The sequence below is a fragment of the Cannabis sativa genome, chromosome 6 (assembly GCF_029168945.1).
Source record: "Cannabis sativa cultivar Pink pepper isolate KNU-18-1 chromosome 6, ASM2916894v1, whole genome shotgun sequence".
In the NCBI taxonomy this organism is placed as follows: domain Eukaryota; kingdom Viridiplantae; phylum Streptophyta; class Magnoliopsida; order Rosales; family Cannabaceae; genus Cannabis; species Cannabis sativa.
In genome coordinates, this window is record NC_083606.1 from 4,982,650 (window position 1) to 5,010,564 (window position 27,915).

The following is a 27,915-nucleotide window of genomic DNA, read 5'->3' on the forward strand; positions in this document are numbered from 1 at the left end:
CGTTTTTTTTTTTTTTCATAAATGAATTTAGTTCTTTGTTAAAGGATTTAGCAAATTTTATGTTCAGTTTTTCTAGAATGTTCCTAATTCATTATATTTGTCAGACGGTCAATATGACTAAGTATGAATTAACTCAACATGTAAAACTTGTATAATTTAATGAGCTCTCTTCTTTTATTGAGATTTCTTAATATTTGAACTTGTATATAACATTATAATTTATTTAAAGAAAAAAAAAACAAAACAAAAATGTAAGATTACATGATAATGGCTTCCATAATTTTATGGCACAACCGGCCAGCTGTAATAATTAATTTGTGTTTTATAAAAAAGTTAAATTAAAAACTTTAAATTATTATCTTTTAACTTTTTATTTTATAATAAGTAATGGTTTATCTTTGATTAAATTCAAAATTACGTAAATTTTTTTTTATTTATTTTTGATTTCTTAAAACTAATTTTTTTTCTATATTAATTAGGTCAAATTTGAGATATTTTTTAGTTTAGGAAAGGATTTACGTTCAGATTCAATCAATAAATGTTATATTGAAAGAAAAATAAATAATTTAAAAATTATAAATTCAGTTATATTTCTGATATTTTTATTTTTTCTTGATTGTTAAACTGAATAAAAGATATATATATATATATATATTTTCAATTTATATTTTAAAAAACTATAGGCGTTCATTTCAGTTATATTTAAAATCTAAGCTCTTATATATTCCTGAAGCTTCGTAAAAAAATAAAGAATTATAATTGGATTAGATATAGGATTCATGTACTGTAGACCTAACACTATATATATATATACGTACATATATAGAGAGAGAGAGAGAGAGAAGAGAGATTGAGATTGAGATCAGTACATATTTAGATTAGTCGAACATTTACATAATATTATATATAAACAGTACTAATTAATATTATTATTAATCACCAAACACAACACCATGAATTTGAATTTCCCACCTGGCTATGTGTTTGCACCTACTGATGAACAACTAATTGTCCATTTTCTTCAAAAGAAAGTTAATGGAGAATTAGTAAATATTCCAATGATCAAACATGATAATATTTACCTATACAACCCATGGCAACTCATCGGTACCTAACTACCTAACACTCAACTCTAAAATCATTTTCATTTTCATATTATAGCTTATATTATTAACTTATTTAAATATTTATTTTTTATTTTTGCAGAAAAATATCCTTTGCAGAGGTATGATAAGGGTTGTTTATACTTTTTTACTCCGCTATACAAATTATCAGAAGGTGGAAACAAACGACCTTCTCGGTCAGCTGGAGATGGACATTACAGAACTTCAAGATCTTATCCAATAATTTCCTCCCAAGGCAACCAAATTGGCTACACAACTCACCTAAAGTTTTATATGGGAAAACCCTCTAACAAGGATAATGAAGCTAATAAGACAAATTGGCTCCTAACAGAGTATAGATTGACCAAAGAAGGGAATCATAACAAAAACATCAAGACGGTACATTAATATTACATACATAATATTAATTAATAATGAGTTAATTAGTGGTGCTTATTATCTAACTAGCCTACTTAAATTTATGTGCAGCTTGATGAGTGTGTTATGTATAAATTATACTATAATGGAGATCTTAAAAAAGAAGCACATTATCAACACATTGCAAAGAGAAGAAAGATTACTACTACTGCTACAACAGAAGAAGAAGAGAAAGGAGAAGAATTACTACAATCGAATCAATGTGATGAAACCAATAACAAACACAACATGGATGAAGCATATATTCCAAGCCCTCCTTTGTCACAGCAACAACAACAACAACAAGTACCGCAAACCAATGATAATGCATATAGTAGTGTAAGTCAAATTGATCAATCAGTAGAAGAATGGGAAAACGAGATGGGCATTACTCTAGATGATGATACCCTAACTGAACAAGACTATATATGCACCTATTCCTAGTCTTCCTCCACCACAACAACAACACCCACAGATTTATTATTAAAATGTTTGTAGGGAAGACTGAGGATATGGGTCATCATTATTTATTGTTTTATAAACAAATTAATACAATATTGTAATTTTCTTTAATTAAGACAAAGTAAATAAAATTCATAGATTATTATTACAAATACAGAAGAATGCTTATTTTATGTGCATGCAGAAGCTACTAAAATAACTTAATTGTAAGAGTAGTTTTCATCAAATCAAAATTGGAGAGTAAAGATAGGTGTTTTGAAAGAATATGTAAAGATTTTGGAGACAAAAGCTGAAGAAGCAAAGCTCTTAGCCTAATGCATCTATGTTACAACATTAGTAATTGAATAATTAGAAGAATACAACTAAACCAATACATAAGTACTATTCTCTCAACCCTGGAAACTACAAAGAATAATACAGCCACTGACTCATCAACCTCTCCGAATTCGCGCGTCTCGAGCCAGTTCGCCTTTGTGACCGTTGGATTGGATTAGATTAGATTATTTAAAGCTGAATTGGTATAAATGCCCCCAAAGTTTTGTGAATTTGTTTTGCCCGTGGCGGCAAAGTTCAAATTCCACAAACTAAAACACCTTCTATTCTACATTAGTACTGTTAAATATATATATTATATTTGGTAGAAATTGTAAAATTATTATTTTTTATTTACTAAGTTTTTTGAATATTAATTAAATGTTTGTAATGAGGAGCTTTGCAAGGAAATTCAAAGTAAAGATAGAATTTTTTTTTTTTTGAGGTACTTCAAGTGTTAAAAGAACTTTAGTCCACTAGTCCGTGTATTAGCTAAAATGAGTGGGCCCTAAGCGCGAGCCTAGCCCGCCTATGCCTAGGACCGGCCCGCACATATTGTGATTTATTAAGGGCCTGTTTGGCAGAGCTTTTGGAAAAGCTAAAAGCTACTTTTCAAAAAAGTTGTGACAAAAATATGTTTGGTAAGCAGTTAAAAAATAGCTTATTAAATAATTTATGGAAAAGTTACAGCTAAAAACTAAAGTTGGTACAACCCAACTATTAGAAAAAACTGTTTTGATTAAAAGACTTAATAATAAATTATTTTTTACTAAAAAATTATTTAATTATTTATTATATATTACAAAAAATAAAAATATTTTTTTGAAAGAAAAAATATTTAAAATAATAATATTTAAATTTTTAACTTTTTATCTTGTTTTAAAAAAATATTTTATATTTATATTTTTATTATTAACCAACAATATCAACTTAAGTTTCTTATAAACAATAATTTTTTCTTTTAAAAGTGATAAAAATATAATTTAAAAATATTAAAAATTATTTTTATTAAATGCATATAAATTTATACTATGAAAAAAAAAATTATGTACATATTTATATATATATATATATAAAAATTTGTGATTATAGTGAACTAGATTAAAATATTATTATTATTATAATAGAATTTTAACAGCTCGCAGCACTTTAAAATTTAAAATTTTAACAGCGTTTAAACCCCGAATTATAACCTAGGGAACCCAATGAACTCTCTAAACACCCCAGAGTTTTTCCACCTCCCCAAAAACTCAAATCTCTCTTGTATAGTTAAGGAAAAAAAACTCACGAGAAGAGACCCACCCCTAATCGCCTATGGACGTTTTCTAATCCCTAAACTGACGTGTAATTATGGTTTAAACAAAAAAGAAATAATATAACAATAACCGATTAGGTTGAACGACTCACTCCCCTAAATATCGATTTCTCAAGTACACACCTATCTTTCATAAATAATAATAATGATAATAGAAAATCTGTTATTTATTGTGCAGGGATGGCTGAATCTGAGATTCAAAGGGCTGTTCAGCTTCCTGGTTTCACTAGAAGCACAATTCCTTTTAAATACCTGGGAGTCCCAATCTGCTCAAAGAGAATCTCACAGAATGAATGTAACATTCTTGTGGACAAGATGACAGCCCGCATTAAAATTTGGAGTACCAGACACATTTCATTTGCAGGGAGAGCAATCCTCATTAATTCTGTTCTGCTCACTATTCACACGTATTGGAGTCACATTCTAGTATTGCCAAAGAAAGTGATTGTTGAGGTTGAAAGAATATGTAGAAGCTTTCTCTGGAAAGGTTCCAACAGTATGACAAGAGCAGGAGCAGTGGCATGGGAGAAAGTCTGTCATTCTAAAGCTGAAGGTGGAATGGGATTCCTAAACATCAGCAATTGGAATAAAGCAGCTTTGATGAAGAATATATGGACATTAGCTACAAAGAAAGACAACTTGTGGGTCAAATGGATCCATAGTGTTTATTTGAACAATGGAGATTGTTGGAGCCACAAGGCTTCCATCCATATCAGCTGGTATTGGAGGAAGCTTGTGGAGATAAAAGATGAGATGTTGAGGAATTGGGATTCAAGGCAGATTATGGTTGTTGAATACAAGATTTTAGAGGGCTACAAAAAGTTACAACAGCCTCTAGAAAGAATTCACTGATGTAAACAGGTTTGGTCTAAGCTCAATCATCCCAAACATAGCTTCATTCTCTGGATGGTTGTGTTGGACAGACTCAAGACAAGAGACAGACTAAAGAAAATGAAAATAGCAGCTGATGAAGACTATTGTTTTTGCAGCAACCAAACTGAATGTATTACTCATCTGTTTTTGCAATGCAGCATAACAGGGGACATGTTACAACAGATGAAGGATTGGGTTGGTTGGAAGGCTCAATCAACAGATCTGTTAACACTAATTAGGTGCATTGGCAAATCAAAGAGGAGTAGGTTCAGGAAGCAGGAGAACCCGAGATAGATGCACATTCAGGAACAAAAATGGCAAATCAAAACAAGAATTACTTGTGTCTTGCCAAAGAAAATCGAGCAAGAAGATAGAAGATGGTTTGAATACTTGTAAATATTGTTATGTATAGACATTTGTGCATCCTTTCAAAGGAGTGGTTAGGTTGTAAAGGAAGTTTGTGCAATGAAATTCAATGATTCATAAAAAAAATGATAATAATAACTAAGAAATAGATATTTATTCTCATTATCAGTTATCACTTAATTTAAACTTTAAATCACATAATAATTTAAATCATAATTTAAAATAATACTTTTATATATTACATAATTAATCACAAATTATTATTTATAATCTTTTTAAATAATAGGTATAAATCAGCAATACTATAAAAATATGTCAAACTATATTATAAAGTAATTTTACAAGTATTATTATTATTATTATTATGCTCACAATAACAACAACACTCACAAAATAAATAGTTTATTTGTCACAACTAATTACTTCCTAAGCATTATGCACATGCCATAGTAATTCATCTCTATTAATAAAAAAAAATATTCATCACTATATTATAAAAATTTATTTGCCATTATCCTTAATTCACAATATCATGATTATTTCAAATACTAAAATAATAAAAAAAAAATGGAAATAAAAAAAATAAAATTAAGTTCTTAAATTTTCCTTAAAAAATAGATATTACAAAAACCCTCGAAACTACTGAATTGTGTTATATTGGTACAGCTATTATTATTTAAAAATTATAATAAATGATTTCAAAATTTATAATATTTTTTATTTTAAATTTGTTTTTTTATTTATAATTTTATTTAATTTTAAAATATTTTTTTTTATAATTTAAAATAATAACACAATTATAAATGTGTCACGTGTACAAGAATATACATCTATAGTGACAATTAACCGAATAATATCTTAAATTTACTAACAAATCAGTAATTTAAAAAATTTTACCGCCAAAATTTAAACTTTAAAGGTTGAGTATAAGTGAAACAATAGTTGGAAGAATTTAGCCAAAGATATTATTATTGGTATGCAAGAGCAATATTATACTATGTTTGAGTGAGATGTAATATATTCATTACCAATAGCCATTCCTCACCATACAATACATATAGCTACTTTTACAAATAAAATACCATAGCATTCATTCATAGTCCAATTTTTCTCAGTATATCATTGAAATAATCAATCCACATAAGCCAATTTTTCAAGCATCATGATTGTTCAGGACATAGAATTTGATGTTTTACCTAATAGAAATCATTAATTGATATAACCATTCAAAACCAAGAAAAAAGAACAGTAAGCAAAACTGGTTCTTTTCAATTTCTTTTCTGCTCAGTTATGGGACTTTCACCATACAATCAGAATCAATGAGTATGGATTAAAAGTAACTTTAGTGTCAAAACAGAATCAATTTTAACATAAGAGATGCTGGTGAGTTAGCTTAACTTATCTCTCCATGTGAGGTAATTCGAGCGGTTTTGGTTACTTTTAGAGATGGCCCGTGACAGTGAGACTTTCTCCACGGTGACATTGCCGTTGGTATCGATTCTGTATGAAATTTTGAATCCTTCCAAGATCAAGAAGTAAAGCACATCTTCAGAAGAAAGTGGAGCCTGTTCAATTCCATGGTTATGAGCTGTATCATCATTATGGTCCTCGGAATCAGAAGGACTATCCAATGATTCGCCATTTTCTGTTCTCATAATAGCATTGTGAGGTCGATTGCGTTGAGCAAGAGACCGAATATCCCATGACAGAACTTGCCTTATCAAGTTTTGAAACTCATCTGGCGAGGCGTAGAGTGAATTCTCGCCCTGGAACAAACCAAACAACAATGCCGTTCATAGTATGAAGATTAAAACCAATGGAAATTAGTGCCTTCTAAAGTTTTGTCATGAAGTTTTTTTCCAACAACATGTTCTTAATGAACTATAACAGTCAGGAAAAATATAGAATCCAAATTAGTATTACATTAAATTGGCTCATTTTCAGTTTTCGAGTCAGGATAACAACTTGAAGCTTTAAAATATGGAGTTGTTAATCTTAAAACAATGCAAATCAAGAATAGAATAATAATATGGCTTTGGAAATATAGCAAACTTGACTATTTGTAATAAACAGAAATGAGGGTTTTCCAAATCAAACAAAAATCACAGCGACCCAAGTGTTTGATAGAACGCATTAGCAAGTGCATTTTAGATAACATACCACTTTTTCCCAGCAATCCGAAAGTGTGGAATTGAAGCACTCGGCAAAGCTAACAGAAGATGCTACTAATAAATTCTCCCCCTGTGCAAGATAAGAAATACAATTACCAAGAAAGTTGTCTTTATAGGCAAGATGATGATGACATCAATGCAACCACGGTTTCGTAGTTAAGAAGTTCAAATACTTAATTAGTACTTTAACACGTATATGATTAGTCGTAAAAAAAAAAAAGAAATGTATCAACGGACTATGTTCTAACGAAAGTTATAATAGGCTAAAAGACAATAAGGTCATACCATCAACCACTCGGGAATGCTTGTGTTTTGGACACTATCACAGAAGGGAAGATAGGGTTTGACATCAAGCACCGGCTGTTAACAAAATTAAAACAAGATGAGTCATGAGTGATGGCGAAAAAAGCAATAGAAGTAGACGAGTTTAAGCATATTGAAAACTTACAGTCCCATCAACCAGATCTGCACCAGAGAGAAGCATCATATGCTCTTGCACTGCCTCAATCTAAAAGAAGGATGTAAACTTTTTGTTTTATTCATCATATTCCTTCTCAAAATACATATTTTACTCAAACTAATAGATGAACTTTTTGAAAAAAAATGAGTGTGAAAGGAAATGCAATAAGTTTTTGAGGTTTATGTGAGCTTTCAAAAGTTAAATGATCAATCACTCCAAACTCAAGTTGAAGAAATAATTCTTGGGAACAACAGCCTACTTCTTTTACCTTTGCAACAGTGAGCCCAATAGGACATGGACGGTGTGGTGATCGAGTTGCAAAGACTCCCATCTTTCCACCTTTCAACCGTGGCACCCTCACCTATTGATTTTGCCAGCCTTTTATAATAAGAAGATAAAAAGATTGCAGCAATCTTGGTATACAACAGCAATAACTACAAGAGACACACCTTAGCCTTGAATCTCGCCTTAGATGGATGCTTCCAAAGCTTCTCCATATTGGTATTTAAATGAAAAACATATATAATCCAGCAATGAGAATAGCCCCCAAGACCCACAAGTGATGCTGGAGGTACAATAGACGAATCGAAGACCAAGCATGCTCTAGCAAGGGGAACAAGTAAAGGTTGCCTCGGTGTGCCATTCCTATAACATTGTAAATCAATTTCTATAACAAAAACAATAACTCTGATAAGAACAAAAATATATTGCATCTAGAAATCACTACTGAATTATTTTGCCATCTAACCCACCTGGTAGAAAAGCATGATTGGATGGTACCAATTGGTGTCATGGGATAAGAAGTAAGCTGATCACTATTCTCAAGCTTTGGTTGATTACTTAGAGTTTTCCTCAGAGCCTGCAAAAGCATCATAAAGATTATAACTTGTGACATAGCAAATTCAGTAATAATATATGATATTCAAATCTTTTACTGAATTCCAGAACTCAATTATCATCAACACAGAAAATGCACACATTATTATTACTCATTAACAGAAGCATTAAAAAGGGTATTTACTATGAATCATCCCATGAAAGCCATAAAGATCAATCTTTTCTTTCACATATTAAAAAACCCAAATGAGAACAAATAACAAAATTGATATGGAGGAAAAACCTGTTGAGCCCGAATTCGGCCTTGTCTCTCGCCGGCACAGTTCTCCATGGAGGCGTTGAGAGATTTCTGAAGACCACGAATCTTGGTTTCCAAAAGCTTCGACTTTTTCTTCCATTGAATCACTAACAACAACAACAACAACAACACAAAAATTAAGTAAGAAAAGAGATGTGTGTATGTTTGGATTGGAAAATGGAAATGGGAACAGAAGAAAGGGAACCAGAGAAAGCAGTGGTGGAAGCAAAGAGAGCAGCCATGGCTAAGGCTAAGTAAGCAGAAACCCCGTTGGAATCTGAGGCCATAGCCATGGTTTGGATGGGAATGGTGTTACAGGACACTTCAGATGCGCGCGCATTACAATCCGAAGATTGTGACCTAAAGCTTCTTACTTTGGCCGCGCCACCCAAACCCAAATGTAAAGTTTCAATTTTTTTTTTTTTTTTTTTTTTCAAATTTCTAAAGTTTCAATGTTTATCTAGGGTCTTATAATTAGTAATATTTTTTTTAATTGAAAAAATAAAAATATTTCCCAAAAAATATACTCTTTAGAATTATTTTCACTTTTTAATTTTTTAATTCAAAATCAAAATTTTAAAAACAAAAAAAAAATACTTTCAAAATTTTTTAAATAATTTTTTTTTCTTAATCAAAATTTTGTACACTGACCTTAATCTGGATCTTAGGACTCAGACTCAAATCCTAACTCGACCACTGCTCGGATCCCAACCTAAAGGCAACCCAGCCCCTGCCCCTACCCCCGACCTGGACTCAAGCCCTAAACCCTGGCTTCAAACCCTAGCACTAGACCCACACCAAAACCTTAGACCTAGACCTCAAACCTAGACTTGAACTCGAACCTCAACCTTGGGGTAAACTATTATTACAAATAAAAAAAAACTATAACCATCGTGATTACATTAAAAATTAAAATTATAATTTATAACCATTGAATAATCAATCATATATATTTATTAAAACAATAGTCTTTTATTTTCTATTTATTGGGTTATTTTTTAAAAAAAGAAATGATCAACTTCATTAAACACCAAGAAACTTAGGAAAAGGTGACTCAACTATGATAATACACAAAAATAATATTATTTGTGACTCTCATGGTGCTTTATAACACCTTTTTTTATGCTATGAAACAAACACATTACATCCATCAATTTTGAAAAATATCAGCTTTCAATACTTTTAGAAAATAAAAACTCAAATATTAACTTAGAACTTAGATGAATTATCACATTTCATTTCTTCAAAAGAACAAAACTCAGTTTGTCAATTGACTATATTTGTTTTTTATACTATGCTTTTTAAGTTAAAAACTAAACTAACCTCAAATTCAAAAACATAAAACCCAGCTACAAGCAACTAAAAGAAATGCATCTTATGTTACTATGTACAAATCAAAAGCCAAAATTAAGAATTAGAGGACTAGCTCAAACATACATGACATCATATATATATATATGTGTGTGTGTGAAAACCCTCATCTTTGAGAATCACAATTCCATTAATTAAATATTTCATACAGAGATGTACAACTACACAATAGCCAAATTAGTTCTTGTCTTCTATGGACCAAACTTGTTAGAGTCATAAAACTCTATGTTCTTGTACTTCTGTGATATGATCTCGGCTTGAACTTTTCTTGCGGTATCTGTTGCGCAACCAACAAGAATGAGAACCGAAGTGCCTGCAAATCCTCGAAATGCAGTCAGGTGAGTGACTTGTTCCACTACTGCAGGACCTGCAGCCAAGACCGCCAGAAAACCTGAACCGAGCACTGATATTCGGCTTAGGACCTATAACAAAAGAACCATAAAACCAAAGTTTAAAGATTCTAGTCAAAATCCCATGATTGCATAAAAAGAAGAAGATTACTTGGTTTAACACAATTGAGAGGCACACAAAGGTAACATGATTAACGAAAATTCAATGCGTTGTTTCGACACAAGAGCTAGGAAGGCAGAAATTTTACCGTTTTAAGAAAGGCGGCTGTACTCTTTCCCGGTCGTACAAGTGGAATCGATGCACCTTGACGCTTCAACTGCTCGCTAACATCATCAGGGTCCAACTGTAGGAAAGTGTAGTAGTAGTTGAAGAAGGCTATCAATAGGATGTTGGTGGGAAGATAGAGCGAACCTACAAAAGAGTTTTCAGAATATTTTAAGACCGTTCGATACTTTAACTTAACAAAAGAATTTTGTATTGTTAATTACATGCAAGTAAATCATGAATCACAGCAAATACTATTCTTCACAAAGAGAAAAAATAAGCAAATTTGATTGTTAAAATTTAGTTCCGAATTCCAAATTGGCAAAGTAGCCTTACAAACACACTTGACACTAATTTTTCACCAATTACTCAACTGCCAACTATAGTATGAGAGCTTATAAATCTTACCCCCAGGATTTAAAGTCAATGCAGCATTCTTTAATGCTGATAAACCAGTGAACCGAGCTATTGTACCGGGAAGAGCTAAAGACGACGTGGAAAAAATAATTGGCATAACTCCCGAACTGTTTACCTACATTCGTAAGTATTTTAAAAGTTAAAATTGCAAGTTTAGCATGGCATATCTGCATAAGCCAAAAGCGAAAAGAGATAAATCGTGTCGATCACAGTGTAACAACGTATAAAAATACTTTATGAAAGAGAATGACAAAACTAGGAAGCACATTGAGGGTTCCAACAAATTATCAAAAAGATATCAACTTTGAAGTTAACTAGTTGTGATGATTGTAAACTTAAATAAGTTGGAAAAAAAAATAAGATGCAACACTAGAAATGTATTACCCCAAGCATATTTCTTACTAGCTCCAATCACAGACAACCATCCGAATCATAAATCTAACATCAAAGAAGTAAGCGAAATTGGAATTCAAACCTTAAAGGGTAGATAAGCAGATCTTTCAAGCCCTCCACTTCTACTGGTGTATCTTGAGGCATAGTTAATTGGAATTTTCCTCTCTGCTTCCTGAAACACTTTATGAAATTATTTTGAATAATTTTATTCGCTCAACAAAGAAGTTTTTTCGGTAATTGACCTTAGCTTACAGGTTGAGTAAAAGGGTGATATACAAGTAAAATACATACCTGAACATATACAATTCCAAAGACTAATAGAAAGAAAGAGACAAAGATGATGGCAAGTCCAGCATAATTTCCATCCTGCAAAGCTTGTGCAATAGTTCTACCGAACGATGCTGGCAAATAGGAAATAATGCTTGTGAATATCAAAAGTGATGTGCCATTCCCGAGTTTTAGGTCCGAGATTCTCTCCCCAATGTATGTTGTTAGTACTGAACCAAGTGTTAATAATGTAACAGATGATAGAACCCACTCTGTACTGAAGTCATTCACATAAGGCCGAAGGAAGAACACTTGACCAATGGCCTGCCATGAAAAATCACAAACCGATTAGTGATAACACATATTTTATCTAGATTGTAGAGTGAAAGTGGTCGATTGCTATGCATTTTGTCGAGTCAAATGAATTAATTGTTGTTGGTTGAGATCCTAACCTGTACTACGGCAAACCCAACTGAAGCATACCGAGTATACTGAAGAATTTTCTTTCTTCCTGCTTCCCCTTCTCTCTTCTGAAGATCCTGTAGTTTAGGATAAATTTGTGCAAGAAGTTGGAACACAATTTGTGCGTTGATGAATGGAACAATGCCAAGTGAGCATATCCCAAGTCTACCAATACCACCTCCAGAAAAAGAATCTAGAGTGCTTAATAAACTGTTCTGATCCAAGTTTCCTACGAAAGCTTCTCTATTAACCCCGCCGAGAGGTACATATATACCAAGTCGAGAGAGGGCCAAGTACCCTAAAAGCATGAGAAACTTCCCGGGCAACGGGCCTTTGAAGAAGTCACCAAAATCTATGGAACTATCCTCCATTGCAGCTGTCAGATCAAGGTATATTGATCAACTATAAAAGCAACCAAAAAAGAAGTCCACTTTGAAAACACATAAAAGGGAATTTCATCAATAAGGATCATCAAAGCAAACCTGCCATTCCTCGAGCTGAGGGCTTCTCATTTTTTGTACCAGAAGTACTCTCAAATGTTTGGGATACCAAGCCAACAAAACCTTCCCAAGCTGTATTCAAACCAGAAGATACATCTGGATTGATACCCAAGGGATCAAAAACTGCACCTTCAGAGCTGAAAAGTCATTACAATCAGCAAAAGAGATGAATCTCATTGTGATATTTTACCAACCATTTGTTAATAAATTTTGAAGAAATATAATAAATTGAAATTTTAATTTGTGTTATTCTTCTGTGAAGTACTGAAAAAAGTGTTATTTAAACAATGTGCATAAGATCTTTATTCTTTATTTTGTTAAAAGAAATTTGGAAAGTGAAGTCCTAATTTCTAAACAAAGAATTGTTATAAACTCTTCAAAGAGTAATAGGAAAAAGGAGCTTGGTATAATTAAATTTGCTATATAAATCAGCAAAAGAAAATGGAATTTGAGACTTTGGCTGGTAAGATTACTAAATGACTAAAGAAAGATTATCATTGTCTGATAAAAATGAAGAAAATCATTGCTTAGTTATTGTGGGTGTACACGTCAAAAAATTTGTAGATTTTGAAAAAGGTCAAAGACCCCAACACCCAGTGGCACTTTGGACTCACAACGGATCGTGATACCATGTTAGAATTTGAGATAAGCTGAATGAGGTTCTATCTCAAAACCAAATCGGAATGAGAAAAGTAGCTCATTCATCTTATATATGTCAATTTATTTCCACACATTAACACTAAATCTAATATTATCTATGCCATTACTTTGCCAGTAATCAACTATTCCTAATAAAACTATAAAATGAATCAATCAATAATCTTCACATCATATGTCATCTTTCTGGTATTGGCATTTAACATAAACAAGCTTAAAAAAAACATCTACATGGGTGGCAATGGCACCTCTCACTACATACCTAACCACTATTCACCACAACCTCTTTCATTGACAAGTCTCTTAACAACTTGAGCAATCATTTAATCAGTTCCTAAATCAGCACACACAGTTCAATCTAATCTCAACCACTACTCACTCTCAATTACTCAAAATCCTTACTTTGTCAAACATTTCCCTTCTATAATCATCAATAGGAACATCAAACAGCAAAAACAAGTAATCTTCTTCACTAGGGAAAAAAATAAAACTAAACCAAAAAGACCCAATTGGAGAAAAGTAATAAAAATCCAATCTTGGAGAGCATAATTCCATAAAAATGGGAACAAATGTAAAGAATGAAGAGAAAGGTGAAAAGGGTAAGCGGGAAACCTGTTGGATTGAAGGCCAAAGCTCCATGAATTGGTGTTGTAAGGTTTTCTGTGAAGATTCAAGCTGGCACGGCATAGTGATGAAGTTCTTAGTCTGAGAGAGGGCTTAGAACAGAGATTGTTATTATGAGATAAGGAAGAGTAGCAGAGTGGAGAGGAAGAAGAAGCTTCTCTAACCGTTATCAACATAACTATCTCTCTCTCTCTCTGGAACCGTTTCCTTAGCTCTTTCTCCCTTCACAGCTTCGGTGGTTGTTCTTCCTTGCTGTACGGAGTAAAAATTGTGTACAACTATGGTGTCTGTGTGATAAGATTTGCCACGTCATCTTCTCTACTATGGTATAATTTTTTTCTAAAATATTTCATAAATACCAAAAGTGGAAAGAAATTACAAAAAGGATAGTAGGGTAAATAGTGGCATAAGTACCCAAAGTTTTATGTTTGTTACCGGCATAAACCCAATGTTTATTTTTAGCGGCATAAGTACCCAATGTTTGTAAAACTGTAATTTTCTTTCAGTTTTGTTAGTACAGACTCTGTGTTGAATTTATTAAAAGAATATTTAGAAGTAACTGATACTATAAATTTCTATCTAGACTTGATGATAAAAAATTTAGGCCTTATATGTGCCCTGAGCAGACTCTATACTGACAAAATTAGAGAAATATTACAGTTTTGCAAATATTGGGTACTTATGCCGCTAAAAATAAACATTGAGTTTATGTCGATTACAATCCTAAAACTTTCGGTACTTATGCCACTATTTACCCTTACAAAAATAAATGGAACAAGTGTGTTATTGGGTGTGCAGTGTTCATAACGGTAATGACTGTCACCTTGCTTTCATAACGGTAATAATCGTCACCTTGCTTTCATAACAGTAATAACCGTCACCTTGCTTTCATAACAGTAATGACCGTCTTGTTATTTTCACAACTATTTAATTCACAAATGATCTTAATCGTACTTGCCATGTTATGTGGTACAAATGTATTTTTCTTACATTTAATCTAGATTTATGCATTCGGCCAACCTGAGTGGAGAAAATACCTGATGACCTCGGCCCTATGTCACAACAACGGTAAACCTATAAGTGTCTATTCAAAAATACTACCTAATACTCGCATAAAACAATCTAGAATTTTCTACCAAATCTCGTGGTATAAATACCCTAAAATAATACTTATACTTTGACTCTAAAATATACCATATTACAGAGCTCACTGCAAGCTTCGAATAGTATATACAACATTTAAAATAGACACCCAAGTGAAAAGTTATGGCCAAAATATAAATTTTGGTTCTTCCAAAAATACCAAAAACAGCAGACCGTTTTTTCAATAGAAAAAAAAAAAACTCAACTTTCAACTTCTCAAAACCCCACCAAATCATTCTAAACTTCACAGAATAATTATACATTATCCATACATCGATCTCCACATAACAAAAATCAAAATCATGCTCTCAATCAAAATCTGCCATGAGAGCTCAAGCTTTGAGCTTATGCTCCTCACTTTAGCACGTGCTCCTCACGAGTCATCAACATCATGATCTCGACATGTGTTATTTATCAATATGCACGTGCTTCTCGTGATGAAAATAAGCCAACATGTGTGGATTAAAGATATCTTTTAGCAATTATCATTTTTTTAGATATTTCTTTTAAAATATAATTTTGTTATTATTTTGTATTTTAAACTTAACTATAGTTAGGAGAAAGTGCGTCTTGGGTTAAGAGATTTTAAACCCTAAGATAGTCGATGATAACTTATATAAAGGTTATATTAATTGTAAAGGAGGTCAACTCCTTCTCACAAACTTCTGCTTTCTCATTCTAAAAAATTCACTTAAGAACTGAACTCTTGGAGAACATAACTCTAGAGAACTCTCCTTAAGTATTGAGACCAATAACATCCCAAGTGGAGTAGCCTATTACCGCTGAAAAGGGGATGAACTACTATAAAATCCTCGTGTTCATCTTTGTTAAATTTATTTTCGATCAATTGGTTTACTTCAATTGACGAATACTTGTGTTCATTTTGCTCGTTAACGATCTTCTTAGATTTGTTGACAAAAAATTGCGTCAATAACAGAAATCTAACTAAATATTTCATTGCATAACTAAACACAGTTATAAGTTTATAGATAATTATATTCTCCACTTTATTATTCCAATTAATTATATTATTTTGAACACCTCATACGAAACACACTTAGAGTAACCAGATGGATAACCAATTAGTTTATACTGTTTTCTCATATTTTTTAATTCTTTTCTAAATATTTTCCTATAAAATATAAATTTTTTTTAAAAAAAAAATTATATTTTTGCAAACTTTTACCTTAAAAATCATCTGAATGAAAATCTAATGAGGAAATTTAACATCACAAATTTTAGACACCATAATATTCCCTGAGGAGGAAGTGGGCAAACTTCCCTTGTGATTAGAGAGCCCAATAGGCCCACAACATGAAGGCCTTTGATAGCTCATCAATCAGCATTGGAGGTCCATAATGCAGGCCGATTTTTCTGATGGGCCTTTTTCGTTCTAATGGGCTTTAATTTCTTAGAGTTCTATCAGAGTACAATGAAGAAACAATATTCGTTAAGAAATCAGAGAAAAAAATATCTTTGTTAAGAAATCAAATAAATAAATATATATTTTTTAAGAGAAAAAGAGAAATTTTCCACTTATGAATTAAGTATTTGTATGCCTAAATTGATAAGAATGGCACTTCATTTAGTAATAAGATTTTGGGTTTAATATTATAGGGATTTTCCCAATAAGGAGTGTACATGGTACACGCCTATTATTCTTGTTATTGGCTTATTTTAACTGTTGAAATCATATATCTTACCAAAATTTTAAGAAATTTTAAAAATTGTACATAAGTACACTACACAAAATTTTATTAGTCACAACAAAACTTTGACTAAAAGTAAAAAAGTTGTGACTAACTATAAATTATCATTTTTATGTTGTGACTAATTAAAAAGTATGTGGCTAAATTGTGACTAAATATATTTTTAGTTACAATAATTGTTGTGACTAAAACTAAATTAGTGACAATTATAGTTAAATACTATGTTTTAGTCACAAGTAACATTTTGTTGTGACTAAAAATCACATTTAGTCACAAAAATTTATGTTATAAACTAAAATTAGCTGTTTTTTTGTAGTGGTACTTTATTCAATATTTACAGCCAAATGCAATAAAATTTCAAACTCTATTTTGGTCAAGACATATTATTGAAAAAAATTTAAAATTTTAAAAAATATCTTAAATAACTACGATAAACATAAAAAAAAAAAAACATTTATAAAATAAACTTGAGTTTATAGATATCTAAAAATCAAGGATACAATGAAGTACACCCATGCATCTTTTTGAGAATGCTATATAAATATATATATGAATGAAGACTGAAGAAATTAAAAAGATAGAAATAATGAAAAGTAGGAAAGATTGTGATATTTAACAAGAGTGTAGATAGGTTGATAATAATATTGGTTGAAAGATGTGCATATATAAACACCCTTTTAGCTCTTGTCTCCTTTCCTTTCCTAAAAAGCTCAACCCAAATAATACCACTTTTAATTCATTTCTTCTTCTTCTTCTTCTTTCAAAAAAGTTTTTTTGGTGGATGTCTTTAATTAATTATTAACCTAGCTTTTATTTATTTATTTATTTATATATATTATTATGATCTTCACACCTTTACAAAATGATAAAGCACAAATCATCCTTCATGGATGGGCTGCTTTTGTTTTAATTATTAATTAGGAGGAGTAATAAACAAGGAGAGTAACCTTCAATTTATATATATATATAAATTAATTAAACAATTCTATATAATTGAGTTTTAGAGAAAAAATTCCATAGATAATTTATCTCATCCCAAAAATGGGAATTTTATAAATAGCTAGCTAGGGTTTATTCATAAATCATACAAAAGTGGGTTAATTAATTAATTGCCCTAGTTTGCTTGTATTATAATCCACTTATAATTAATATCAAATTAATTACTTTTTTTTTCTTGTATTGGCAGGATAGATCTTCATGAATAATGAGTAAAAAGTGCCAAAATTGGTTAGTCCCACACATTAAAAAAAAAAAATAATAATAATTTATAGATAGAAAAGTGAGAAAATTATAATTAAAAATGAATTAATAATAATTTAATAATTTGGTGTGATAGGGAACAGGTAAGCGTGATGGACAGAAAAAGCCTGCATATCTACAAAAAGATGAGCAAAATAAAAATAAATAAATGTTGTGCTTTGTCATATACTTGTCTTTGCCCTCATAAAAATCCAAATTCACACATTCCATTTCTATTATTTTTGTAATTAAAAATTATTTTTATTTTAAATCCCATTTATTCATTAGTTTATGTGTATAGGAATTAATGCAAATAATATTCTGTTAATACTATAATAATAATACAAAAGGTATAATGATCCTTATTAAAAGAAGACAATTTTAATTAATTAATTAATTAATATTAATCACACCTTTTCAAAGGCCATATTTCCTTATCTTTTTCCACTAAAAAATTAGAAGCCTTAAGATGTCAGCATCTTCTTTTTAAAGGCAGAAAAAAAAAAGTTGATGAATTTATTTTCATATATTAATATTATTTATAATTTAAAATTAAATAATTAAATAATTTTAATTTAAAAAGGGGTTTAGGTAAACCAAATATTGGACCTACATTATTTTTTTGTTGGATATATATTTATATATATATATATTTATAGAGGTGGGTAAAGAAGAAGAGAGTTTATTTTAGACTTTGATTTCAACCTTTTTAAAGAAGATGACAAAAGCAAAACAATAACCAAAGTAGGTTAAAAAGCATGTTTAACTCAAATAAACTATGTTCTACCTCTTCATATATATATAACTTATATATCTATATAAATAAATAAAAATTGTGTTTGCTTTTGTCTTATGTTAACTTTTTAGGATATCTAAATCATAATATATCTATTGTACAATTAGGTTTATTATATCTTGCTAGGGTTAGGGCACCTTTTCCAACTTTTTATTGTTAGTGCTTTACTTGTAGATCATTTTGACAAATGCTTCTCACCTAATTTCTACATCAAAACACCATGCATGCACTTTAATACTAATTATATAATATAAACAATAATTAAGGGGTAATTTTTTTAAAAGTTTTTAAATAAAATAGAAAAAAATAGTGGTCGCACATGCTATTGTAATATACATATATATAGAGAGAGAGATTTATTATTATATAGAACAATACCTATATATAGCTAGAACAATTAGAGTGATAATTTTTCAATTAATTGTTACAAATTAAAAATGTTAAAATTAGTTTATGATCTATTTATGGTTTCAAAATAATTAAGTTGTTTAAAATAAATCCATTTATTTGGATTTGAATTAAGTCCATTCTTGTGTCAAATTAATTATTTTATTGGACGGTTATACTAAAAGATTTGTTATAGCAACATCATTTTATATAAATAAGTACTTATATTAGAATAGTATATAAATATTTATATAATTTTACTTAAAGTCTAATATATAAATAAATGCATATATATAAATTTTTTTGACAAAAATTCTTAATATATATATTTATTATAAAGGATTAAAAAGAGTTATTCTTATTATTTATTTATGGACACGCGACTAAAATCGATTTTGCCACGATTTTTGTGAACCAAAGACATATTATTATTATTATTATTATTATTATTATTATTATTATTATTATTATCTTATTATCGAATAAGATTAGTACACTTAAAACAAATGAATAAGCCTTGTTTTACAAGTTGCATTACTATTTACTATAATTATTACTTTTGGTGAAATATTTACGTGACAATATATAATGCATCAAAATTAATCATGATTGGGGTACGTAATACATATAATATAAGTATATGACCAAACTACCCATGGTAGATTCAGATCGACACCCTCAAATTATAGGACAAAGATGGTCAATTATATATATTTGCCATATAAATATTTATTAATTTACTTTATTTTGTGCACTTAAAATTTTTTATACAAATTTTTTGGTAGTAAATATTCTTATCTAGTTCAATTTTATTGTACTTAAAATTCTTATATAAATTTTTTGTTATCAAAAATATATTTTATTTTGTTGCACTTAAATTCTTAAATAAATTTTTTAGCACGCCACTAGGTGAGATTTTTGCTGTAAATAAACTATATTATATAAAATAATTAGGCTAATTAGACTAACTAGAATTTTTGTTCTTGCACTTATATGTATTAAATTATGCCTCTTTTGTTAGAATTTATTGGGGTCACAATTGTATATATAAAATGTGTGTTGGGTCATCAAATAAATAAGTCAAATTTATGTTGTCTATTTTGGAATAAAGTTTATGACTTAAGGGCATGATTGTTATGATTTTAATATGTGGATACCAATTAGACAATTTCTATATTGATGAGGGGCCAAATAGAAATAGTCAAAAATATTGCCAACAGGTTTGTCTGTTGGTAATATAACGGGTAATGGTCCCCATTTTGCATCGTATCAGTATTTTTCCAGAGTTCTTGAATCCCCATCATCAAGAAAATAAGGTTTCAAAGGTTTTGATGCAAAATTGGAAGATCATACCAATCAAAGATCGATTCTATGGACTCCGGTACGCTTCCGCTATTCCTTAATCTTATTGTTTGATTCTCTTGAATTAATTAGGGCTATATTCAGAGTTTACAGTATTCTAACATTTGGTATCAAGAGCATCCCTAAATTAGTTCTTGAGAATATATTGTAGTGTTGTGGTCTTCCAGTTAATTACTTTCCCAATTTAATAAATGCCAAAATCTATATTTCATTGTGTTTATGGTGTCGACATATATGCATCCTGTGTGTATATTTATATATATGGTGTCGACATATATGGTAAATGGTTTACGCCCCTATCCATTTACATCAATGTGTGTGCATTCTGTGTGTGTGCATGTGAAGAATTTAATATCGTTTGATTACAGTATGTAAGATATATATATATATATACTGTAATGTAATTTAATGTTGCGATGATTTTTATTCCATATATATGATAGAATTATCTATATATATATATCGCAATTACAGTTTGTTCTCGGCTGCGAGAGAGAGAATGCATCTGATATGCATTTATTTTCTTCCTTTTGCTTTATCATTATTATTATTATTTATTATTATTATTATTAAAATAAATAATAATTTTAATTATAATAATAATAATACAGTAACAATTTAATTCAAATTTTGGTTTTAAAATTTATTAAGGATATCTAATATTTAATTAAATTAATTGAAATAAAATATCACCAAAGTGATCTCTTTTGTGTAGATTAATTTAATAAAAATATTATGATAATGGTGTGTATGTAATTCATAAATTTATTAACTAACCCAAAGGTGAGTTAATATTTGGATGAATTTCATGCATGTTTGTGGTGATAAATGTGTGACAATTATAAGGAATTTTGTGTGAATAATATGTTAGTCCAAAGATTGCATATTGTTTGACATAATTTATTGTCAATATTTGATCACTACAACAAGAGTACCGCTTACAATTAATATTACTGTCCAAAGACTTAATATTAATGTTGTGTTTGGTATCTTGAGATGGGATTAACCAATATTTGAATTTATTGTTTTATTTGGATTCTTATATGAGCATGTTATTTATGTAATTGTATTGTTCTTTTCAAATTTGTTGCTAGTGTATCTCGCTAATCTTAATTCGATGTAGGTCCTTAATGGTAATAACTTTAAGGACTGGAAGGAGAACATTTTTATTGTTCTTGGCTGCATGGATCTTGACCTTGCATTAAGGATGGATCGTCCTGCTTCTCTTACGGATACTAGTACCTCCGAGCAAAGGAGAATTTATGAGAAGTGGGACCGTTCAAACCGCATGAGTCTTATGATCATTAAGCGCGGCATACCTGAGGCTTTTAGGGGTGCGGTGTCCGAGGAGGTCACCGATGCCACAACTTTCCTTCTTTGAAATTGAGAAGCGCTTTGCAAAAAGCGATAAGGCGGAAACAAGTACTCTTTTAAAGAAACTTATTTCCATGAAGTTTAAGGGCAAGGAAAACATAAGGGAGTACATTATGGAAATGTCTCACCTTGCTTCAAAGTTGAAGGCACTAAAGCTTGAGCTTTCAGATGACTTGCTTGTGCATTTAGTGCTTATCTCTCTTCCTCCACAATTCAGTCAATTTAAAGTCAGTTACAACTGCCAAAGGGAGAAATGGACTCTTAATGAGCTCATTTCATTTTGTGTTCAAGAGGAAGAAAGATTGAAGCAAGAGAAGACTGAAAGTGCTCATTTGGCAAGCACCTCTAAAGATAAGGGCAAGAAAAGAAAGAATGAGGTTGTTAAGGATAAAGGTCCTGCACATAAGAAACAAACTCAAACCAACAGTGATGATGGTTGTTTCTTTTGCAACATGAAAGGACACATGAAGAAAGAATGTGCTAAGTACATTGCATGGCGAGCAAAGAAAGGTACATTTCTTACTTTGGTCTGTTCTGAGGTAAATTTAGCTTCAGTACCAAGAAACACTTGGTGGTTAGATTCTGGTGCTACTACTAACATCAGTGTTTCTATGCAGGGTTACTCGAGTTACCGAAAGCCAAATGATGCTGAAAGAAGCATTTATGTAGGAGATGGCAAGTCGGTAAATGTGGAAGCAATAGGGCATTTTAGGTTGTTATTAAGTACTGGTTACTATTTGGATTTGATAGATACTTTTGTTGTACCGTCTTTTAGACGGAATTTGGTTTCTGTTTCTTGTTTGGACAAATTGGGTTATTGCTGTTCATTTGGAAACAATTGCTTTAGTTTATCTATTAATTCAAATACTGTTGGAACTGGTTCTCTTATGGTTTATGACAACTTATATTTGCTTGACACCGTTGCTTCTTATAATGAAACCTTGAATGTTGAATCACGTGGTACTAAGCGTAAAATGGATAATGAAAAATCAAGTTCCTTATGGCACAAACGGTTAGGTCACATCTCTAGAAATAGAGTTGAGCGACTTGTATCTGATGGAATTTTAGATTCAATTGATTTTTCAGACTTTGATGTTTGTATTGAATGCATCAAAGGCAAACAGACCAAAACAAAGAAATTGGGTGCGAAAAGAGCTACCGATGTCTTAGAGTTGATACATACAGATATTTGTGGGCCATTTCCTACACCTTCTTGGAATGGTCAACGATATTTCGTATCATTCATAGATGATTACTCAAGATATGCGTACCTATTTCTACTTCATGAAAAGTCTCAAGTGTTGGAAGTGTTCAAATCTTTTAAGGCTGAAGTTGAGAATCAACTTAGCAAAAGAATAAAGAAAGTCAGGTCTGACCGTGGTGGTGAGTACTATGGCAGATATGACGGATCAGGTGAACAACGTCCAGGACCTTTTGCCGTATATCTAGTAGGAGTGTGGAATTGTCCCACGGTACACTATGCCGGGATCTCCTAGCATGAATGGTGTTGTTGAAAGACGAAACCGTACTCTTAAAGATATGGTAAGGAGTATGATCGGTCATTCAACCTTACCGAATCACTGCGGGGAGAGGCACTTAAGACGGCGGCCTATATTTTGAACGGGGTACCAACTAAAGTACCGCAAAAACACCTTATGAGCTTTGGACAGGCGAAAGCCTAGTCTTAAGCACTTTCATGTTTGGGGATGTCCAACAGGCTAGGCCTTATAGGCCAAATGAAAAGAAGCCGGAACCCAAAACCGTGAGCACTACTTTATTGGATATTACGAACGATCCAGGGGTTTCAAGTTTTATGATCCCAAAGTAAAGAATATATTTGAAACGGGAACTGCAAAGTTTTTTGAGGATATTGAGTTTGGGGGGAGAAATACGGTTAAAGACTTTGTTTTTGAGGAGGATTTAGAATCAACCACTCCTCTTGAGAATGAGTTGATTCCTATTCCAATAGTTGCTTTTGACAATATCCAGGATTCCATTCCTAATATTGATCAAGTTTTAGATCAAGAGCAACCAAACATAGTCAATCAAACCCCAGAGGTACAAACTCAACAACCTCAAGAACAAGTGCCTTTGCGACGATCCACTAGAGAAAGAAGAAATGCTATTAATCCAGATGAATATATAGTGTATCTTCAAGAACATGAGGATGGCATTGGAATGATGGAAGATGATCCAATCAACTTTCATCAAGCCATGAAAAGTTCTAACTCTCATAAGTGGAATGATGCCATGAATGAAGAGAATAAGTCTATGCAAGACAATAAAGTTTGGGAAGTTGTCCCATTACCAGAAGGTGTAAAACCAATTGGTTGTAAATGGATATTTAAAACCAAGAGGGATGAAAATGGTAATGTGGTGAGGTTTAAGGCACGTCTTGTAGCAAAAGGCTATACTCAGAAAGAAGGCATTGATTATAAAGAGACTTTCTCTCCGGTTTCATCGAAAGACTCTTTTAGGATAATAATGGCACTTGTTGCTCACTTTGATCTTGAGTTACATCAGATGGATGTTAAAACAGCGTTTCTCAATGGCGACATTGATGAGACAATTTATATGGAGCAACCAGAAAACTTTGTGGTCGGTGACCCAAAGAATATGGTTTGCAAATTAAAGAAATCCATCTATGGACTCAAGCAAGCTTCCCGTCAATGGTACCACAAATTTCATCAAGTGGTTCTCTTATTTGGTTTTGAGATGAACGCTGTTGATGATTGTGTGTATCATAAGTTTAGTGGGAGTAAGTGTATATTTCTGGTTCTATATGTCGATGACATATTGCTTGCCACTAATGATATAGGCTTATTGCACGAAACCAAGAGATTTCTATCGAAGCATTTTGAGATGAAAGATCTTGGTGACGCCTCTTTTGTTTTAGGAATTCAAATACATCGAGACCGTTCTCGGGGTATTCTTGGATTATCACAAAAGGGCTATATCGATAAAGTACTCAAACGGTTTGGCATGCAAGATTGTAGACCAGGTGATACCCCTGTCGTTAAAGGAGACAAATTTTGTCTTAAACAATGCCCTAAAGGAAGCCTTGAAATTCAAGAAATGCAAAAGATTCCTTACGCTTCGGCTGTTGGGAGTCTAATGTATGCTCAAGTTTGTACGCGTCCGGATATAGCGTACATTGTTGGAGTGTTAGGCAGATACTTAAGCAATCCAGGAATTGATCACTGGAAAGCAGCCAAAAAGGTTATGAGATATTTGAAGAGAACAAGAGAGTACATGCTCACATATAGGAGGTCAGATCACTTTGAGATCATTGGATACTCTGACTCTGACTTTGCGGGATGCCAAGATAGTAGGAGATCTACTTCGGGCTACATATATCTGTTAGGTGGTGGAGCTATATCATGGAGGAGTGCAAAACAAACACTCATAGCTTCATCCACCATGGCAGCAGAATTTGTTGCATGTTATGAGGCATCCAACCATGGTATATGGCTGAGGAACTTTGTCACTGGGCTGCGCATTGTGGATGGAATTGAAAGACCACTTAAGTTGTATTGTGACAATAAATCAACTGTATTGTATTCCAACAATAACAGGAGCTCGACTAAGTCAAAACACATTGACATCAAGTTCCTTGTTGTAAAAGAAAGGGTACAAAGTGGGCAGATTTGTATAGAACACTTAGGTACAAACTCCATGATTGCAGACCCCCTTACTAAGGGTTTGCCACCCAAGGTCTTTCACGAGCACACTGCTCGTATGGGTGTTTTAGATTATGAGGATATCTAGATTCAGTGGGAGTTTGTCTTTAGTGTGTTTTATTTGCTTCATGAAACATGTGTATTTGGATATTTTTCTGATCAGAAATTATGTTATTCAGTTTATTTCACTTTGTACATTTAAGCTAAAGTTTTGATCTCCATAAAGTAAAGTAGGACCAATTGAAAATTGACATGAATAGATCACCATGCATGTAATTTTCATACCACATTATCATAATTGATCTATGTCATTTGGCTATGTTGATGTATGTGACCATTGATGGGTTTAGTTGTGATTGATACAACGAAAATCGCTTTGATCCTATGTTGATATAGTTAATGGACGAGATTGCACATGCCTATGATTATGATGACAAAGTTATGAGCTCAATAAGGTTAACACATTTATATGTATACATATGTGACCAGTGGGAGATTGTTAGAATTTATTGGGGTCACAATTGTATATATAAAATGTGTGTTGGGTCATCAAATAAATAAGTCAAATTTATGTGGTCTATTTTGGAATAAAGTTTATGACTTAAGGGCATGATTGTTATGATTTTAATATGTGGATACCAATTAGACAATTTCTATATTGATGAGGGGCCAAATAGAAATAGTCAAAAATATTGCCAACAGGTTTGTCTGTTGGTAATATAACGGGTAATGGTCCCCATTTTGCATCGTATCAGTATTTTTCCAGAGTTCTTGAATCCCCATCATCAAGAAAATAAGGTTTCAAAGGTTTTGATGCAAAATTGGAAGATCATACCAATCAAAGATCGATTCTATGGACTCCGGTACGCTTCCGCTATTCCTTAATCTTATTGTTTGATTCTCTTGAATTAATTAGGGCTATATTCAGAGTTTACAGTATTCTAACATCTTTAACTTTTCAGGTGGTTACAAATATTCTGCCAGAATTATTGAGATTGTTGAATTTAAAAACTTACTAACAAAAGCCTAACGTAAATGAAAATACATGGTTTTGTACATGCCAAAGTTCCAAGGGTACAATTTTGTACATATCAAATGTTTGAGGAATATAATTTAGTACATGGGCAATCGTCATATTAGTAAAATTGAATGAAATTGGACACATTATTTTTGCTCCAAATTTTGCCAAAGATTATTGATTGAAGCCAAACATATATATATTTATATTAATTATATGTCTGCATCACCTTTTAATACGAGGAGGAGAAGAAAAGCAATGTTTTTTTTTAATTTCTTCACCTTTTTAATTTCAAAAAGGTGTTTTTATTAAAAAAAAAAAAAGACAGGAAATTTCGTGGTCAAGTTTTATATGTATGCACCGTCCTAACAAGTTGAAGAAAGAAAGCGATTTTTCTATTTCTTTTTTTGATATTTAATTATATAATAGATTTTTTTTTATTTATTTGTGTAATTAAATATGTAAAATAAATATATGGACCATAATTAACAGTTTTTTTAAGAGAAAAAAGAAAAAAAAAAAACAAAGAAAGCTGGCAAGGCAGCCGACACGCATGGTTTTTTTGATTCATGTGATTATAATTTAGTCATTTTTGCTAATTAACTTATAAATTAAATCAACAAATAATTTAAGATAATTTGCTCAAGGTAAATTCTTCTTCTTCTTCTTCTTATTATTATTATTTTAAAAAAATCATGCATTTATTATTTCTGTAAAATCGACCACCAACGTACGAATTAGGTCAAAATTATCGATTATAATAAAGTACCATCATATTAATTATATATAATGATGTAATAACCATTTTTTTGTGTAATTAAGATTATTAAGTTTTTTTTAATTACAATTTTTTTTTTTCTAAGTTTGAGTTTCATATTGTCATCAATTATTATTCTTTAATATTAATTATATATTAAATTTCTCAAAAAAAATATTAATTATATATTTTCTTTTATAAAAATTGTAATTATAATATTTAATAAAAATTAGCTAGAGTTGTTATACGTACGTAAAAAGCTAGCTAGTATATACAAATTAATTAATTAAGAAGTAGAAAAGTCTTGTAATTATCGCTAGATTTACGTAATATACTTTTTTTTTTTTTATTTATAATACATATTATTATATATATATATACGATTATATCATACTAATTATTTATCTCTATATAAGATGTTAATTAATTGTGTTATAATAAGTAGTTAGCAGTCGTAAATTAAATGTGTTAAATACAAAGATTGAAAATTGTTACATTTGTAATTAGTCTTCTAATAAAGTAGTAATTAA

General features: G+C 31.0%; 3 protein-coding genes across 3 annotated transcripts; 1 reads left to right on the forward strand and 2 right to left on the reverse strand.

The window, feature by feature from the left end:
• The first annotated feature begins 953 nt into the window (after window positions 1-953).
• Window positions 954-1,964, forward strand: LOC133039103 (NAC domain-containing protein JA2-like). The gene is made up of 3 exons (XM_061117909.1): window positions 954-1,107; window positions 1,207-1,502; window positions 1,593-1,964. Exons 1-3 carry the CDS (start codon window positions 954-956, stop codon window positions 1,962-1,964), a joined length of 822 nt encoding a protein of 273 aa, XP_060973892.1.
• Window positions 1,965-5,913: 3,949 nt separating this feature from the next.
• LOC115694704 (uncharacterized) lies at window positions 5,914-9,103 on the reverse strand. The gene is made up of 9 exons (XM_030621788.2): window positions 8,820-9,103; window positions 8,600-8,721; window positions 8,232-8,338; window positions 7,929-8,124; window positions 7,748-7,840; window positions 7,468-7,527; window positions 7,305-7,379; window positions 7,009-7,089; window positions 5,914-6,614 (listed from the first exon to the last, which is right to left on the reverse strand). Exons 1-9 carry the CDS (start codon window positions 8,905-8,907, stop codon window positions 6,237-6,239), a joined length of 1,200 nt encoding a protein of 399 aa, XP_030477648.1. The 5' UTR covers window positions 8,908-9,103; the 3' UTR covers window positions 5,914-6,236.
• A 993-nt stretch (window positions 9,104-10,096) lies between these two features.
• On the reverse strand, window positions 10,097-14,243 carry LOC115725636 (preprotein translocase subunit SCY1, chloroplastic). The gene is made up of 8 exons (XM_030655216.2): window positions 13,909-14,243; window positions 12,622-12,776; window positions 12,130-12,515; window positions 11,702-12,001; window positions 11,493-11,582; window positions 11,009-11,132; window positions 10,584-10,747; window positions 10,097-10,407 (listed from the first exon to the last, which is right to left on the reverse strand). Exons 1-8 carry the CDS (start codon window positions 14,094-14,096, stop codon window positions 10,177-10,179), a joined length of 1,638 nt encoding a protein of 545 aa, XP_030511076.2. The 5' UTR covers window positions 14,097-14,243; the 3' UTR covers window positions 10,097-10,176.
• Window positions 14,244-27,915: the final 13,672 nt, after the last annotated feature.

Coding starts and splice junctions, on each gene's coding strand:
- LOC133039103 (XM_061117909.1), top strand. CDS start 954: ATGAATTTGAATTTCCCACCTGGCTATGTGTTTGCACCTACTGATGAA. Junction 1,108..1,206: donor CAACCCATGGCAACTCATCG/GTACCTAACTAC, acceptor TTATTTTTGCAG/AAAAATATCCTTTGCAGAGG. Junction 1,503..1,592: donor ATAACAAAAACATCAAGACG/GTACATTAATAT, acceptor ATTTATGTGCAG/CTTGATGAGTGTGTTATGTA.
- LOC115694704 (XM_030621788.2), bottom strand. CDS start 8,907: ATGGCTATGGCCTCAGATTCCAACGGGGTTTCTGCTTACTTAGCCTTA. Junction 7,528..7,747: donor TTGGGCTCACTGTTGCAAAG/GTAAAAGAAGTA, acceptor TCCTTCTTTTAG/ATTGAGGCAGTGCAAGAGCA. Junction 6,615..7,008: donor CGGATTGCTGGGAAAAAGTG/GTATGTTATCTA, acceptor GGTTTGTTCCAG/GGCGAGAATTCACTCTACGC.
- LOC115725636 (XM_030655216.2), bottom strand. CDS start 14,096: ATGTTGATAACGGTTAGAGAAGCTTCTTCTTCCTCTCCACTCTGCTAC. Junction 11,583..11,701: donor TTGGAATTGTATATGTTCAG/GTATGTATTTTA, acceptor AAAGTGTTTCAG/GAAGCAGAGAGGAAAATTCC. Junction 10,748..11,008: donor ATTGACTTTAAATCCTGGGG/GTAAGATTTATA, acceptor ACTCTTTTGTAG/GTTCGCTCTATCTTCCCACC.